Source organism: Lepisma saccharinum, chromosome 23 (assembly GCF_977018435.1).
Source record: "Lepisma saccharinum chromosome 23, izLepSacc3.1, whole genome shotgun sequence".
Taxonomy (NCBI): domain Eukaryota; kingdom Metazoa; phylum Arthropoda; class Insecta; order Zygentoma; family Lepismatidae; genus Lepisma; species Lepisma saccharinum.
Window position 1 is genome coordinate 27,182,740 of NC_139251.1, and position 15,814 is coordinate 27,198,553.

At 40.2% G+C, this 15,814-nt stretch overlaps 1 protein-coding gene across 1 annotated transcript in view; it reads right to left on the reverse strand.

Annotated features, from left to right (window-relative positions):
* Positions 1 to 4,199: 4,199 nt before the first annotated feature.
* The window catches only part of LOC146005205 (uncharacterized), a 40,906-nt gene continuing 29,291 nt past the window's right edge, over positions 4,200 to 15,814 (reverse strand). Inside the window, exons 6-8 of the mRNA XM_083144262.1 lie at positions 8,635 to 9,257; positions 7,336 to 7,697; positions 4,200 to 4,505 (exon numbers count right to left, since the gene is read on the reverse strand). Of these exons, the coding sequence (XP_083000388.1) occupies positions 4,480 to 4,505; positions 7,336 to 7,697; positions 8,635 to 9,257 (1,011 nt within the window). The 3' untranslated portion in view covers positions 4,200 to 4,479. The remainder of the gene's footprint in view (positions 4,506 to 7,335; positions 7,698 to 8,634; positions 9,258 to 15,814) is intronic.

Consider the following 15,814-nt stretch of genomic DNA (forward strand, 5'->3'; position numbering starts at 1 on the left):
ACAAACTTTCTTCTGTCTCACGTCTCGTAATCTATAAGACTTTCTTATTTACAGGAATTATAAATTTGTAAGTGTGAAGAAAGTATAAGGGAACATATCTGTTTAACACAAAGAAACCGCACGTTAACATTACATTTTTATGGATAACTTGAGAAATTTCACTAATTCTCCGCGGTTGAATTACACGTACTCGTAACCAGGAAAGAACATAAAACGTCGTGTGGTTTCAAAATGTTTGTCCTTTCATTCTTTGCAGTTGGGAACGACCCAAATGACACTAAGTTTAGTGCTCTTTGAACAGAAACATACGCTATGTATTCCGCCCAAGACACGCTGTAATGTACGTATTATTGCTTAGCTTCATAGAACGTCATTATCGGTAACTCGCGACTCGCTAGTTTATCTAAAAGTTTAATGAAACACATTTTTATTATTGACTTAGACGAGAAAATATACACCTGGGTGATGATAACCTTTGAATAGCACACAGTAGGGTCATTCCACGTCAAATCATCCAGGCCATGTCACCCACCATCCCCAATTTTGATGAAATTCGGTATGCTTATAAAACTTTTGATGCTGATTACAAAAATGACAACTTTTTTGAGTTTGGTCAAGGGTTCAGAAATTACGAGTTTTTAAAAATATCCGTGTACGCCACATGCGGCTCCACTTTGAATGACACGCATTAGGTTATAAATTATAGTATCTTCTCTTAGGTTTGCCGTAGAAACTTCAAGTTTCTTTTCTTTTGCTCAGGATAGTGTAAGCTTTCATTTAAATAAGGTTTCAGGTCAGTGTATCAATAATCATGTATTTTATGTATAGTTTCATGTATTTTTTTAGAAAAATAAATGACTAACTTCAAGAGCGAATTTCGTGCAATGCCCCCTCTTCAATTTCCCCCAAATTTTATATACAGGTAGCTCAGAGTGGGTACTAATGTTTGATGGAAAAATTGGGATGGGCGGTTCAGAGACAGGGTGATAAAAAATAATTTGCATTAAAAGTTAATCTTATTAAAAATGCTTATGTATTTAGCACAAAGTCTGAAGTATAATATGTTTTGAGGTGAAATATTCAAAATTTCTGTTCACTATGTGTGAAGGTAAGCATAGGCGTAACCTGGCGGGGGCAAAGGGAATCATTTCCCCCTCCAAAATTTATAGATTAATTAAAATAATAATTGCAGTGGAATCCAGATATCAAGTTCTTCGATTTTACATTTTCCTGCATTTTACATTCAATCTTGGTGATCCCAACATAGCAAATTGCTAAGAAATTTTCCCAGGTTTTACATTTTCTCGCATTCAAGGTTTTTTTCAGCTTGATCCCCTGAACAACGTAAAATCGAGGTTCCACTGTATCTAAGTTAGTTTCAACTGTCTTCAATTTTTTAAAAAAATATAATCCTCATCATTAGCATTCCCAAGTTTAGCAAATTTTCTTCGAGAACATTCTTCTTTTTGTGCATTTTATCTCAATATGGAATTATTTTTATACTCTTCACGGAGATACGTAATACGAAGTAAGAATTAATAATACACATTTGTGCTGATTGAAGTTTTTCCAAATGGTCCTTTTCTTGCCACATACCACAGAAAATCTCCTTGTGATGGGGTGGTTGGAACACTTAGAAGACTTGTATACACATGAACAGTATCAAGTAACAAGTTGAGCAATGAAGTACCAATTCCATAGAAATAGTATTAGAGGCATAAATTTCTTATTAATCACGTAAGGTGAAATGACAACAACCCGCAGTACAATGTGTCAGCGATTGCATAGTACTATACAACAGCACCAGGAAGATTAAGAATGCACTGTTTTGAACTTAGGCTACAGGCTATTTGCAGTGTTCGGTAAGTTACTTTTTACAAGTAACAGAGTTTCAGTTACTCATTTAAAAAGTAACTCAGTTACAGTTACTGGTACTTTGAAAGTAACTGTGAGTTACTTTACAGTTACTGTGGAAGAACTTACAGTTAATGATCATTGATTTGTGTAAAAATTACAAATTGCGTTTCTAGTACATACTATGTCTTCATATACTTACATTACTACTGCAAATAAATGATGAAACACAGTTAACTTTGCTTGAACGATTTTAATTAAGAAATAATTTGTATGCTGACCACGGTATTTTGAATATGGTGTCATTGATTCCACTTCCACCTATTTCTTTCTCCTCCATTCCAAGTTCAACAAGATCCAAAGATCCACTACTTCGATGGTGACTTTTTTCTAGCTCGACAGTCCACCTAAAACACTGAAGTATTCACATACAAGTAGATATGAATTGAAGTAAAGCGTGGATGAAGTTAGCATGCAACAAAGCATAGCTTCCTTGAAAGGCCGGCAATTCCAAGAAAATCCTTTTACTAGCTTCCAGAGAAGGTACAGATTTTTTTTTTTTTTTTACAGTTGGGAACAGAAAATGTGAAGGGCACAATTTATAGTGCATGAAATTTTTGCAATGCATATAATACAATCGAGTAAGTATTTTCGGTACTATCTTCATGGGCATAACTTGGGAACTATCTTTGGGTTGAGAGAATCATAAAGTTTTCCGTCCCATTAAAATAGTGTCAAAGATTATTTGCTAAATACATTTGAAAAATCACAATAATTACTCTTTTTTTTGTTTGTTCCTCAAGTGCCAGGAGGTTCACAAAATATATTTAACTTGTAGGTTATAATTAATCTATAAATTTTGGATAGGGCAAATGATTCCCTTTGCCCCCACCAGGTTACGCCTATGCTTACCTTCACACATAGTGAACAGAAATTTTGAATATTATACTTCAGACTTTGTGCTAAATACATATGCATTTTTAATAAGATTAACTTTTAATGCAAATTATTTTTTTATCACCCTGTCTCTGAACCGCCCATCCCAATTTTTCCATCAAACATTAGTACCCACTCTGAGCTACCTGTATATAAAATTTGGGGGAAATTGAAGGGGGGGCATTGCACGAAATTCGCTCTTGAAGTTAGTCATTTATTTTTCTAAAAAAATACATGAAACTATACATAAAATACATGATTATTGATACACTGATCTGAAACCTTATTTAAATGAAAGCTTACACTATCCTGAGCAAAAGAAAAGAAACTTGAAGTTTCTACGGCAAACCTAAGAGAAGATACTATAATTTATAACCTAATGCGTGTCATTCAAAGTGGAGCCGCATGAGGCGTACACGGAGATTTTTAAAAACTCGTAATTTCTGAACCCCTTGACCAATCTGAAAAAAGTTGTCATTTTTGTAATCAGCATCAAAAGTTCTATAAGTATACCGAATTTCATCAAAATCGGGGATGGTGGGTGACATTTTCACAAAATTCTGGATGATTTGACATGGAATGACCCAGTAACGTCCTGCAATGTAAAGTGCCGGCCTCAGTGGCGGAGTGGTTAGCTCATCGCGCTACGTCGCCAGGGGTCACGGGTTCGAATCACGGCCTGTGCATGAAAGTTTGTGAGTGTCCATTCATCAATTTCATCTGTGAGTGTCCATTCATCAATTTCATCATGTCATTCCCATCTTAGCAAATTAGCCAAAATTGGTACATAAAGCGTAGTAAAATAAAGCAAATCAATCAACCAATCCAATCCAATCCAATCAATCAATGTAAAGTGTAGTGCAGTGTTTTTCAACCGCCCAATACAGAGTTCTGGCATTATGCCGGTCCACGAGAGATTCTCCAGACATTGGTCGTTTTACATTGCCCAGCAATTTTCATTAACAAATACTATTTATTAATGAAATGTGGCACGAATGGGAGAAGAAAGAAGAGTTTACAGAATTCTTGTTGGGAAACCTGGTGGTAAGAGACCAGTAGGAAGGGCAAGACGAAGATGGAAGGATAACGTTGAGATGGACCTAAAGGAAATCGGTAAGGATGGAAAAGATTGGATTGATCTTGCCCAGGATAGGGACAGATGGAAGGCTTATGTTGCTGCAGCCATGTACCTTTGGGTTTAAGATGGCTAGAGAGTTAGTTAGTTATGCTAAGAGAACCAAACCTAACAGACCCAACTTAACAACGTAGGTATTCCGCGTCTGACGTCAAACGCAAATTTGGTATCGCGTTGTGCGATAAGGAGACTCTTCAGTGACACCTTGGAAGAAGGGTGTTCGCCTTCTTAATTTATCTATGATTAGAGTACAAACAAATAATGCATATCAATATAGTAAGGATGTTGTAACTTTATTTCATATAGAATCTATAAGTATAATAAATTATTTGTACTCTTGATTGACATATTATTATCCCATAACTTTCTCATTCCTTATAAAGCATCAATACAAGATTATCATTTTTGGCAATTACGTGGTGGCAAATTGTGGCCACTTATTGCTTGTAAAACTGACCCCCGACAGATGTGTCTGGCCTGTTCCGTTGTGCTAGCCTGCCGATAACAACTCTGGATACAGTTTTAGCTGCTCACTTTTTGCATCTTTAGAAAATTTAAAAGAGGCCTTCATGGCGTGATCCTGAAATTAAAATAATAACAATAATAATAATAATTAGGAAACGGATTTTAAGGTGCAGCACATATCCAAAAATATAGATGTTCTCATACCGATCGTTTGACAGATATATTTTAGGACATCATATCAAGTAAAATGAACACACTTTGTTGCACCTTTTTGTGAGATTAGCACATTTATCCCATTTTTAGCCCCTCCTTGATGCTTCAGCAACTTTTTCCTTCCTATTCTTTCATGTTTTGTCAGAAAATTGGACAGAAAAATAAATGATTTTCACTCTTCTTGAGCAGCTACATAAAATCCTATAGTCTCATTTTGTAGAATAGAACGAGAGCTATGAAATGGTATAATATAATCATTGCAGCCCCAATAGTTCCCAAGATAATGTAGCAAAACCCGCGAGAGAAAACACAAACTTCAACAAATCCTATTCGGCAGAACAAGAGCTCTCTATGCGGTCCGCGCGCATTATATACAGAAGGTGAATAAAAAGGGAGCACCTTTTTTTTGCATCTTTTTGAAAAAAATTTCAGAACCTTCTTTTCCCATTTCCCGACCATAATTTTGCAACTTAAAATTCTTTCCCTAATAATAATTGCCTTAACCATCAGAATTGTATGTTTCAGAATTGTCCTATTGCAGCAAAGAAGCTTTCGAAAATTCCAAATTCTTAAAACTGCATTTATTTAGAATTCCTTCTACGCATGGACGTCAGGAAGAGAGGGGATTGTAAAGGTCCATCGCCCCCCCCCTGAAAATTTGCATAGTTCATTTCAAGTTACAAAGAACAGAAAGCTTGTTATTCTTATTGTTAATAAAATAAATATGCGAGTAGTTCATTTGGTTTAGCGTGGCTAGAGCGAAAGAATTAAGTGTAAAATAAAGGATCCTGTTTGCTTTCACATTCTACCACTTCATCCACAGAATAAATGGTTCTACAGTTTTAAAAAAATCCAAAAATTAAAGATTTATGCGAGAGGTTACACAACAAAAAATTCTGGTGACGCCCATACATCTACACTGTAACAAATTGACTGTCAAATGACGGTCAAAGACTACTGTAACCAGTGGCGGCGATTGGGTTCCAAAACTAGGGGGGCAAGGACAGTTTATTTTACCTTGTTAGATAAGGTGGTGCGGGGCAAAAGTGGCAAAATGTGTGGGGCAACTGTCCCCCCTCGCCCCCCTAATCGCCATAAAACGACTGTAAAAATGTCCATGATCGCTTTAAAAATATTAATGGCTTTAATGCCTACCATAATTCATAGAATTTTGGTGATTCGGTTTTTAAAAATATATTGATGGTGCACTCAACTCATATCTATAATCATTATGTACGATAAGATATCAAAATTTACATAAAAATAGTTATGTCCTTTTTTTTTTGTAAATTAGCATGTAAACAGAAAAATTTTAACACTAGAGCATTTAAGTGAATCCTCATGGGGTTTCTATTCGCTGTTCCCCATTTGGGATAGATTCGCGGAATCATAAGCCTATTTTCTATAATAGATTTCTACACAATAACTGAACCCAAACCACATGAACATTCATTTGAATGCTCTAAAAGGAATCCTAAAAAGATGTAATGATTCAGAATTTGGAATATTGCACCAGCTTTTTCACAGGAGAGGAATTTTCGAGAATACTGCCGCTGGCCAAAGGTCCACTGCTCTGTACAATAATTATCAAATCTTGAAATACTTGCTTTTTCTGAGAATTTTTTGAACTTCCCATCTACATAAACACATGCCAGACCGCTCCTATTACATCTAAATGTTACTACCTAGGTATGTCATGGAATACATAGACAAAGTAACGATGACAGAATATTTTTCTTGGTTTGAGGGAAGGTTGATTCGAAGCTGGAGAGGTATAAAAATCCTCTTATGATAACATTTTATTTAACATTTGTATTAATATTTTAATTAATTATATATATTGGTTATTTAAAACAAATCGACCAAATTTACATATAAAACGGCTTACTATTAGAATAATTAAATAGAAATATGTATGAAAACACATTAAGATGAAAAGTGATGCTTATTTATTCCCTTAAAATTAATTTCATCGTATCATCTCAAAGTTACAAAATTTTCAAATATTTAGAAAGTCCAAATTTGAGACTTCAGAATATGTGTTTGATTATAACATTTTTAAACTGTCTGTAATCTGAATTGCGAGGGATTTGTACAGGTTGTCAGCGAAGGTGTCACGATTTGTGACTGAGCAAAGATCAGGTATGTGGCAACAGCTTTTTGCACTTCGAAACTCCCACGTCTGGAGACAGAAAGTCTGGGTAGGTTCTTTCATCGTGCGGGATTTTGTAAAAATATTTTCTTACTATAACTGTGTTGCTGGACAATTTTTCGGGGAGACCCCATCTGAACCCTACTGGTAGAGCTTTTTCTCGTTAGGAAATTACTTATATCACAGGCATTGATCTCAAGCAGCAAAACCCTCTGCGCTTTCAATTTGCGTCTGCAAGAAGTTCTCGAATAGTCCGCTTGGAGGCGCCCGCTTTCACTTCTGGATCAAACTATCAAACAAGAGATGGCGCTGGCACATTTTAAGCAACTGGCGAACGTGACGTCACGGTAGGCAGGTGCCCGAGACGTGTGTTTGCAAAGAAGCGGTTACACGGGTTGTGGCATTGAAGAAACTCACCGCTAAGGGGTGACTGTAATTACGTCAGCAGTTGTCTGTGCTAATATTCAACTGATTCGTCAGAAAAGCAAAAACATCTACGTGACATGACCTAACCGTATTAGTTAAATATTCCGATCGGACCCACCTTCATTTCCCACCTTGGTGGATGCCGAATACTTACTATTCGCGGAAAGTGGATCCCGGTTCGTCAACCTTGGCAGGACTATGGGCCCATCATGGACTGGTGGTTCGGGCGCCCTGTACCTCCTCACGGGGAGACGAGGCTCTGGCATCTGACTCTCTGAGGTCATGGAGGACGTCCTGGACAGCAAACTGTTGGTCTTCTTCTTTGGAAAGTGGAGCGTGTAGTCTGGAACTGGAACTGGAGGAAGCTCGTCCTCCTCGTCGAAGTCAAATATGTCAAGGATCTTTGACGGCAGGGGTTCGTCCCTTGGCTGGAAGTAGGACCAGGGCATCTGGTTGCGGAGCTCGTCAGGTGGAAGGCCAGCGTAATTCTGGGATGTACGTTTGGCTGGCTGGTTCCTGAAACGCAAGAAATTCATTATAATTTACTTACCAAGGAACCTACTTAAAAGACTTACCAAGTACAAAATTAAATAAGCAAATTAACTTGTTTACTTTTCTACAGTATGAAGTTGATTTATTTCCGTCGAACTTACATGAAACTAAGGATCAGGTCAGCTTTGCGTTGACAGTGCCTGTGAAGAATAATGCGTAATAATACTAGTACTAATACGCAATAAAATAATGATCAGGACTTTACTTTTCGTCAGCTGTACCTAACGAACCTTTTGATATTCAATAAATGATCTATTTTTTTTTTTTGATAGGATGGTTGGTTTCATACAAATTTTGGTGATCTTCAACTTGACATAAGCCAGGTAATGAATACCTAGGTACATGCTCTTCTATCTTCATTCTCATATCTATTAACAGACATATTAATCTTATTAGGCTGTTAATCATAAACATTATTATTATTATCATTATTACATGTGAGACACTTGGTTCGGACACCTCTCGAAATATGGTACTAGATACGTCCCTGTTAAGAATGACTTCAGAGAGTATGTTATATTAATGGCAGGAATCGGTAATATTAATTATTTTTTTCATACACTGTACTTGCACATCTGACGGTCGGGATTCTGTCGCATTTTATATTTATGGTACTGCCGAGAGATTGCTAGTGCTGAAAGGTAGGCAGGTTGTTTTTTAAACACATCTCCAGCTTGCTGCATGAGTCTAGTTAACGAGCCTATGAACTGTGTAGAGCATGAGCAAGCGGATTACCGATAGGTGCTGGATTGAGATGACGTCAGCGTCTTATTTGTTGATTGGTGACTTCGGGAGAAATGACTCGCTTCCAAGCTGCAGAACAGCCAGAAATGTTAAGAAAGTAATCATACAGGTTGGATCGAACACAATTTAAATCCTGATCATCCCCAACTTTACTTACCTATTCCAATTCTGATCTTCACTGCGGTGTTGACTTCCTTCAGTTCTTCCACCTGTATTCAGATAAGGATCATTGCCGTCAATGGCACTGTCGACACTTTCATATTTACTTGTATTTTTAATGGCAGGCTTCAGAGGAACCGGCGGTGCAGGGCGTTTTGGCTCTTGCTTGATAGATGATTCTTGAGCTCCCTTATCATAACTATACGGAGCGGAGTAGTAACGGTCGCTGGAATCACTGGAATATCTGTTCTCGTGCAATTGTCTCAAGTTGTTAGGCGGTGCGGGACGTTTTGGTTCTTGGTTGAAGGATGTTTCTTTGGCTCCCTTCTCGTAACTAAACGGCGCAGAATAACGATCGTTGCTGTCACTGGAATATCTGTTGTCGTGAATCTGCCTCAGGTTGTTCATCTGATGCATTTGTAGATGTTCAGGATGTGGTGCCTGGTTGTTCTGCTTGGACGGTGGATTTTGGAACTTCGTAACATTCTCCTGATAGCCTGCTGTGCTGGCCAAAAGGTAGCTGGGTTTCGCTGGTTCCACCCTTTCGGTCACAGTGGGCAAATCGTTTCTGAAGTTCGGATTTAGGTAACCTGTAGGTTGTTGTGAAGGTCTACCCGGCTTCTAGCAGAATGAGAAGAGATATAGTTAATGTTCTTTCTAAATGAAATAGAAGTTTCAAATGGAAATTGTGTCAAATCCATAACTTAACCAAAAAATTAGGTGAGAAGTTTCGAACATCAGTAAGCCATGTCTCATTATCGATTTCATATAATCATCTCGTTACCACACCATTGCGATCAGCATTGAGAGGTAGAAAGACTACGTTAATAAATAAGAAAATGAAACAAGAAAACTTGGAAATGAAGGTCCACGGACAATTTCTGACCAGAAATACGAGCCCTCGAAATACCATTATCTATCCTGCATATCTCTCTCTCTCGCTTATATATATATATATAGTCATGGGAAGACGGACGGGCATCAAAAGCTAGAAGTAAAAACCAACTTGAGCTCGAGCACATTGACCCAATCAAGGCAGCGACCATAACAAAATTCCTCTGGCTAGACAAAATTCAGCTTGCAACTACCTGGTTACTCTTCCTGATCGAAAGAAGGAAGTAGTGGCACGCTAGCTTGCAAGATCATCAGAAACACATCGGATAAATATCCCGGATCTTTTACTTGAATCAAGGTATGGTTTCCTCTCCTCTTCATTACCATTCACATTGGAATTGGTTTTTATTTAGCTTTTGATGCCCGTTCATCTTCCCATGACTATATATATATATATTTGTGTGTGTGTGTGTGTGTGTGTGTGTGTGGTGGGTGTTATGTACATATATAAAGAGAGAAGGAAGACACTTTTGTATTCTTACCTTAGCATCCGTATATAGAATTAATTAAGTACACAGAGTTCAGTTTAGAGGTGCTATTTGACTTTTTACAGCTACGAAATCTGGGAATATATCCATATGTATATTCATTTGACTGCATATGTAATTTGTGCTTATCAGCTGTCGACTAGAAGCAGCCACTAACCGAAACATTACAAAATCATGCTGTTGTTACTTAGGGTTATTATGGGAACACTCCAGCCATTCTTGTTTCATCACTTTAATATTTTATGAAGCAAATATTTTAATCTTATGTTTTCAGTGTGAAATTGTTTACAAATTCAAATTCCGTATAGAAGCTAATTTTACCAATTTCATTTGAAGTTAGAATCATGAGTAGTGCAGGTTGGCCGGTTCTGCGCCCGAAAATGGGGCTCGGTGGGGCTCGCAGTGTTGCCAGCTGCTTATTCGAAAAAATCACCAAGGTTTTTCTTGGTCTAACCTAACCTAAAGCAAGGAGCTGGCAATCTTGCTTGAGAGTTCACAAACCGGAAGTGGGGCTCGGTGGGGCTCGCAGTGTTGCCAACTTCTTACTCGAAAAAATCACCATGGTATTTTTTGGTCTAACCTAACCTAAAGCAAGGAGCTGGCAATCTTGCTTGAGAGTTCACAAACCGGAAGTGGGGCTCGGTGGGGCTCGCAGTGTTGCCAACTTCTTACTCGAAAAAATCACCAAGGTTTTTTTTGGTCTAACCTAACCTAAAGCAAGGAGCTGGCAATCTTGCTTGAGAGTTCTGCAACCGGAAGTGGGGCTCGCAGTGTTGCCAACACCTACTCGAAAAAAAAATCACCAAGGTTTTTGTCTTGGTCTAACCTAACCTAAAGCAAGGAGCTGGCAACCTTGCTTGAGGCTTGCCTTACAGTGCATAAAGCAAAGTTGCCAACCTACTGGTACTTTTGCCATAGCCTTTTACAAAAAAGAGAGAGGAGAGAGAGAGAGGAGAGAGAGAAAGAGGAGAGAGAGAGAGGGAAGAGTTAAACAACCGACAGCTGCCAACACCCACCCTAACCTAACCTAACCTAACCTACCCTAACCTAACCTAACCTAACCTAACCTAACCTAACCTAACCTAACCCAACCTAACCTAACCTAACCTAACCTAACCCACCCTAACCTAACCTAACCTAACCTAACCTAACCTAACCTACTCTAACCTAACCTAACCTAACCTAACCTAGCCTAAAGCAAGGAGCTGGCAACCTTACTTAAGACTTGCCTTACAGTGCATAAAGCAAGGTTGCCAACCTACTGGTATTTTTGCCATAACCTTTTACAAAAAAAAAAAGAAAAAAGAGAGAGGGAAGAGTTAAACAACCGACAGCCTACCTACAGCTTTTTTTTGTCTAACCTAACCTAAAGCAAGGGGCTGGCAACTTTGCTTGAGGCTTGCCTTACAGTGCATAAAGCAATTTTTACCAACCTACATATACTAAACAAAGAGAGCCGGCACTGCCGTAAAAGAGAGAGATGGATGGATGGGAACACTACACGGGTTCAACGTCATCAAATAAAAATCGCCTTAATGGTTTTTTCTTGTAAGGCATGATTTCTATTTTCTCGCAGTGTTACCAACTCCTACCTACACTTTTTTTTAGTTGGCAAGGGCTAGAGAGAGAGAAAAACCTATAGCTGGGAACAGTAATGAGCGAATGCGCCATATCGCAATTTTCCAAGTCCCGAAGGCCAATGTTTGTATATCGTAACCTTTGTAAACCTCTCTCTCTCGGGGGAACGATGTGCCGCGCACACACACACACACACACGCACACACACACACACACGCGCGCATATGTATTGTAACACAAACAAACAAACAAAATAATAATTGTTGTTTTTAGGATGCCTGGCCCCTATAACCTCGCCAGGGTGCGTGGTGCCCAACCAAAAATGTAAAAGTTTTCTAACGGCTGCGGTTGTAGATAACCGCACCTCTGTAGAGTTTCACGTGTTTTTTTTTTCCCCCAAACTTCCATGAAACCCTACAGAGGACCTCCGTAATGCATGCAACGTGTACTAACGACTCTAGTGTTATTTGATGTTGTGATATTTTTGGATATAGAGTTTTATTGTGAGATATAGATAAAAATAATTATGTTTATTATAATATTTTCTTGATGAAGATGGAGAATATGTGCGTGTTACAAATAAAGTTGCATGCTTTTTTTTTCTAGTGTGTGTATGTGTTTTTGATGTTTCGACAGCATCTGAAACGATAAAAAAAGAAATTTTATTGTTAATTTTCACGTGTAAAAACAACAACAAATTTTTTTGTGCAAATTTTCTGATTGTCTCGTGCTATAGTGCAAAAAAGATATTGTAACTGATAACTAATGAAATTGACATTTGTAACTGATCTGAACTAGTGAAATTCGTATTGTGCTATTGTAACTGATTGTGCTAGTGCAGAAAATTTCTTATTGTGCAAGAAAAGATGTTAAAAACTTGTTAAAACTGCTCTGTGACCCTCTCGTTCTTCACGTCGTAGGCGAAGGACTTCTCTGCAATCAGGATGACACTGCATAGGGTATCCTCGGGCAAGGCATCGTGGAACTCGCAGACGACCTTGATGTTGGTTCGATCGTTGACCACAACCTTCTTTCTCTTAGATGTGTTGATGACGGTCATGGGTCTCCGTGCTTTGAACTCGCTGGGCGTGTAGTACATGTCCACGCTTCCCTCGGCCACGCGTTTGTAAGCTGTGTAAGCTTCGTAAAGTTTGAGGTAATCGTTTTTGGTCACGTCGAGGTTGTAATTCTCGCGCGGGAACACTTCGTTGCGTCCATTCTTCAGATAAACGTTCTTGATCTTGCAGTCGTCGAACTTGCTGGAATCTTTTTCCTGATTGTTATTGCGCCCGGTCTGAAAGAGCACTACGACGAAATCTGGCATGTCGAACTGTATGTTGTTGAACTGCGTCGTCACGTCGAATTCCATGTGACTTCCCGACGCCATTTTCTGCACGCACTGGTAACCGTGAAAGTGAATCAGCACCTGCGGACTTTTCAAGATCTCCGCTTTGTACTTGAGGGCGTAGTTCGTTTCGTATTCCACCACCGGCATTCTCAATTCCATGCTCCGGATGACGCACTTGGCTGCTTCGGGTAAAGTGTTGGCTATCGGCGTGGTGCCGTCCGGACCCAAAGTAGCGTATCGCATCAGTGCGTCGTTGTCGTTGGCCGCTCTTCGAAACGTGATCCTCAGTCCTCCCTTCCACATGATCTCCTTGTAGTCTGAGAAGAAACCTGGCAGCAGACGCATAGGAAAGAGCACCGTGTGACTTCTCGTCGATATTTTGGTCCCGGCTTCGAATCCTCCCGCTTGATAGTACGCTGCGTCCGTTTTGGATAATTTCAACGTTCCCACTGCCGTCGACGTGATGCCTGGATAATCTATTCTGTCGATGACGGTGTTGTGTTTCCTCACCTCCACCTGCGAGAACAGGTGAGGCACGAAGTTGTCCACGAGTATCAAGTTTGCTGCTGCGGGAAACGCGTCTCCGCTTTCCTTCTTCACCACATCGAATTGAAGGTAGAGGTCCGCTCTGTGAGGATGAACGAACCCGTCGCCTACGTCCACGTCGTATTCGATCTCCCTGTTCGCTTCGTTCAGATTGGCGAACGTGCGACGGTTGGGAGGGAAAGATTGCAATTCGTAACTTTCGATTTGCTCCATTTTACATGTATGGTTATTTATTATACGTTGATCTCCACGATGGCCGTCGTAGTGGCACCTGCGAAATCCACCACCTCTCCTTTCTCGTTCGTCACCACCAACTCTATGTCGTCTATGCGGTTGCGACATACTGGAAAATAGATCGGCGAAGAGGGCGTGTAGATGATCGGTTCCATGAACTCGGAACTTGGTTTGAAAGTGGCTATGATTCCCGTCTGCTTGTGACTTCCTAACAATCCGTCCGAAGATTTCGTGATCATACCTTCGGCCACGTTACAGTGTACGTTCAGAGTCTCTATGGCCAAGAATTTAGGAATGTTGGTTGCTACGTGCTTGATGCCAGCTTCGAGTTTGGTGTCGTTCTCGAAACCTAAAAGTTCTCCCATGGTGCCCAGGTCCACGGTCTCCGTCGCGGATAGGATTTCCACTCTGTGCGTGACCGAATTTTGAGAAAGGTATGTGCCTTTGGGTAATTGAGCTTGCAAAGTGGAAAGATTGTATTGTCCTGGCGTGACGACGATGTGTTCGCTTCCGACGCTAATTTTGTTGTTGTGCTGCGTAACATTGGGTATGAGGTACATGCTGTAGAATGCACGCAGAGCCACGGATTTAGGATAGACGATGTCGTCGTGCAGCGTGAGTTTCAAGATTGAAGATTCGCTCGTGAGATGGAACACGCCCATCCTAGTGATGCTGTTTGAGGTTCCACAATGCTTTCTGAAAATCTTCGATCGTAGGGTTATTTATTTTAGAGAGAAACGCGAGCACGGAGAGGCAGAGATGACCGCAGTTCACGTCTCCGAAATCTTGAATGCGTTCGTCGTTGTAGTATATAGAGGTTTTGTTCGTTTTCAGATAATAGACTAAATTTGTAGGTGGAACACCTCCGAAAGAATCGAAAACGAATGCTTTATCATCATTTTTGTGGTAACATATCCAATGCGTGCCTGGATTTTCTTGACCGTCCAAGTTGACTACGCCGCATTCTCTTCTTTTGACGGTTGAAGGTAACGAGTCGGACATGAAAACTCCTCTGAAGTGTTTGATTTGTAACGGTTCGATCAGAGATTCAATGTCTCGGTTGGTGAGTGCTTCTGTTTCTTTTTTTTAAACTTTTTCATCACGCCCTTCCCCTTTTTCTCCATGGCCAGGTTGTGACGTTTCTGTTCTTCCAATTCCGCCTTGTTCTTCTTTGAGTCGATGACGGTTTTCGCAATGGCGGCACTTCCGCCGGCCAAACTTCCAACGGCCCCCAATGCCGCCAGGATGGCCGGGATGCTGAATATGAAACCTCCGATCTTTTGCTGTTTCCGCGAACGCTGCAATCTTTTCAATTGAGGTGTGCTGAGCAGCAATTTCATTCCGTGTCCTTTCGACAAGCAAGAACGTTTCTTCTCGCGTTGTTTCTTGGTGAGTAACCCATCGAGAGCACCTAGATTTTTTAGATTGGAGTATGGTATCTGGTACACGACACCCTTGGGCTTCATGTTGATCTCTATGTGTTATTTTCACGGTATGTTATTTATATATATATTCTGAGATTTTTTCTTGTGTAGTTTTTTTTTACGGTATGTTATTTATATACCCCACCCCAATTTTTGTTTCGTGTTCATGGCGATGGTGGTACCCAGTGCGGCGACCCGTTCACCCAGCGATGCGTCTCTGCTCACGAACCTTTCGAAAGCTACGCGTTCCAATTTTTTGTCTGCTTCGTGACGTGCGTCCAGATCCGTCTGCGTGGTGTTGTAGGCGATGTCGTGATCTTTGCATGCTGCGTCCAACGGATTCACACCCTTGTCTCCTCTCTCCAATCTTTTCTCGAGTTTGGTACCCGGTCCGCAGTACTGGTAGCCAGGTAGATGCATCTCGAAAGGTAACTTGTTGATGATGTCGTTCACGAGTCCCTTTCCTTCGGCCACGTTCCAAAATTTTGGAGGCAGCGTGTTGATGATTTTGATCAGGTAACCTATGCCCTTGTCGTCGTTCACGATGAAGTTGGAAAGTTTCGTGCTGATCATGTCCACGATGCCAACCTTCTCGTTGTGTGCATTCTCTTCGCCGGCTATCACCAACAATCGGTCCACGAGCTTCCTCACGTCGTCCACCCAAAC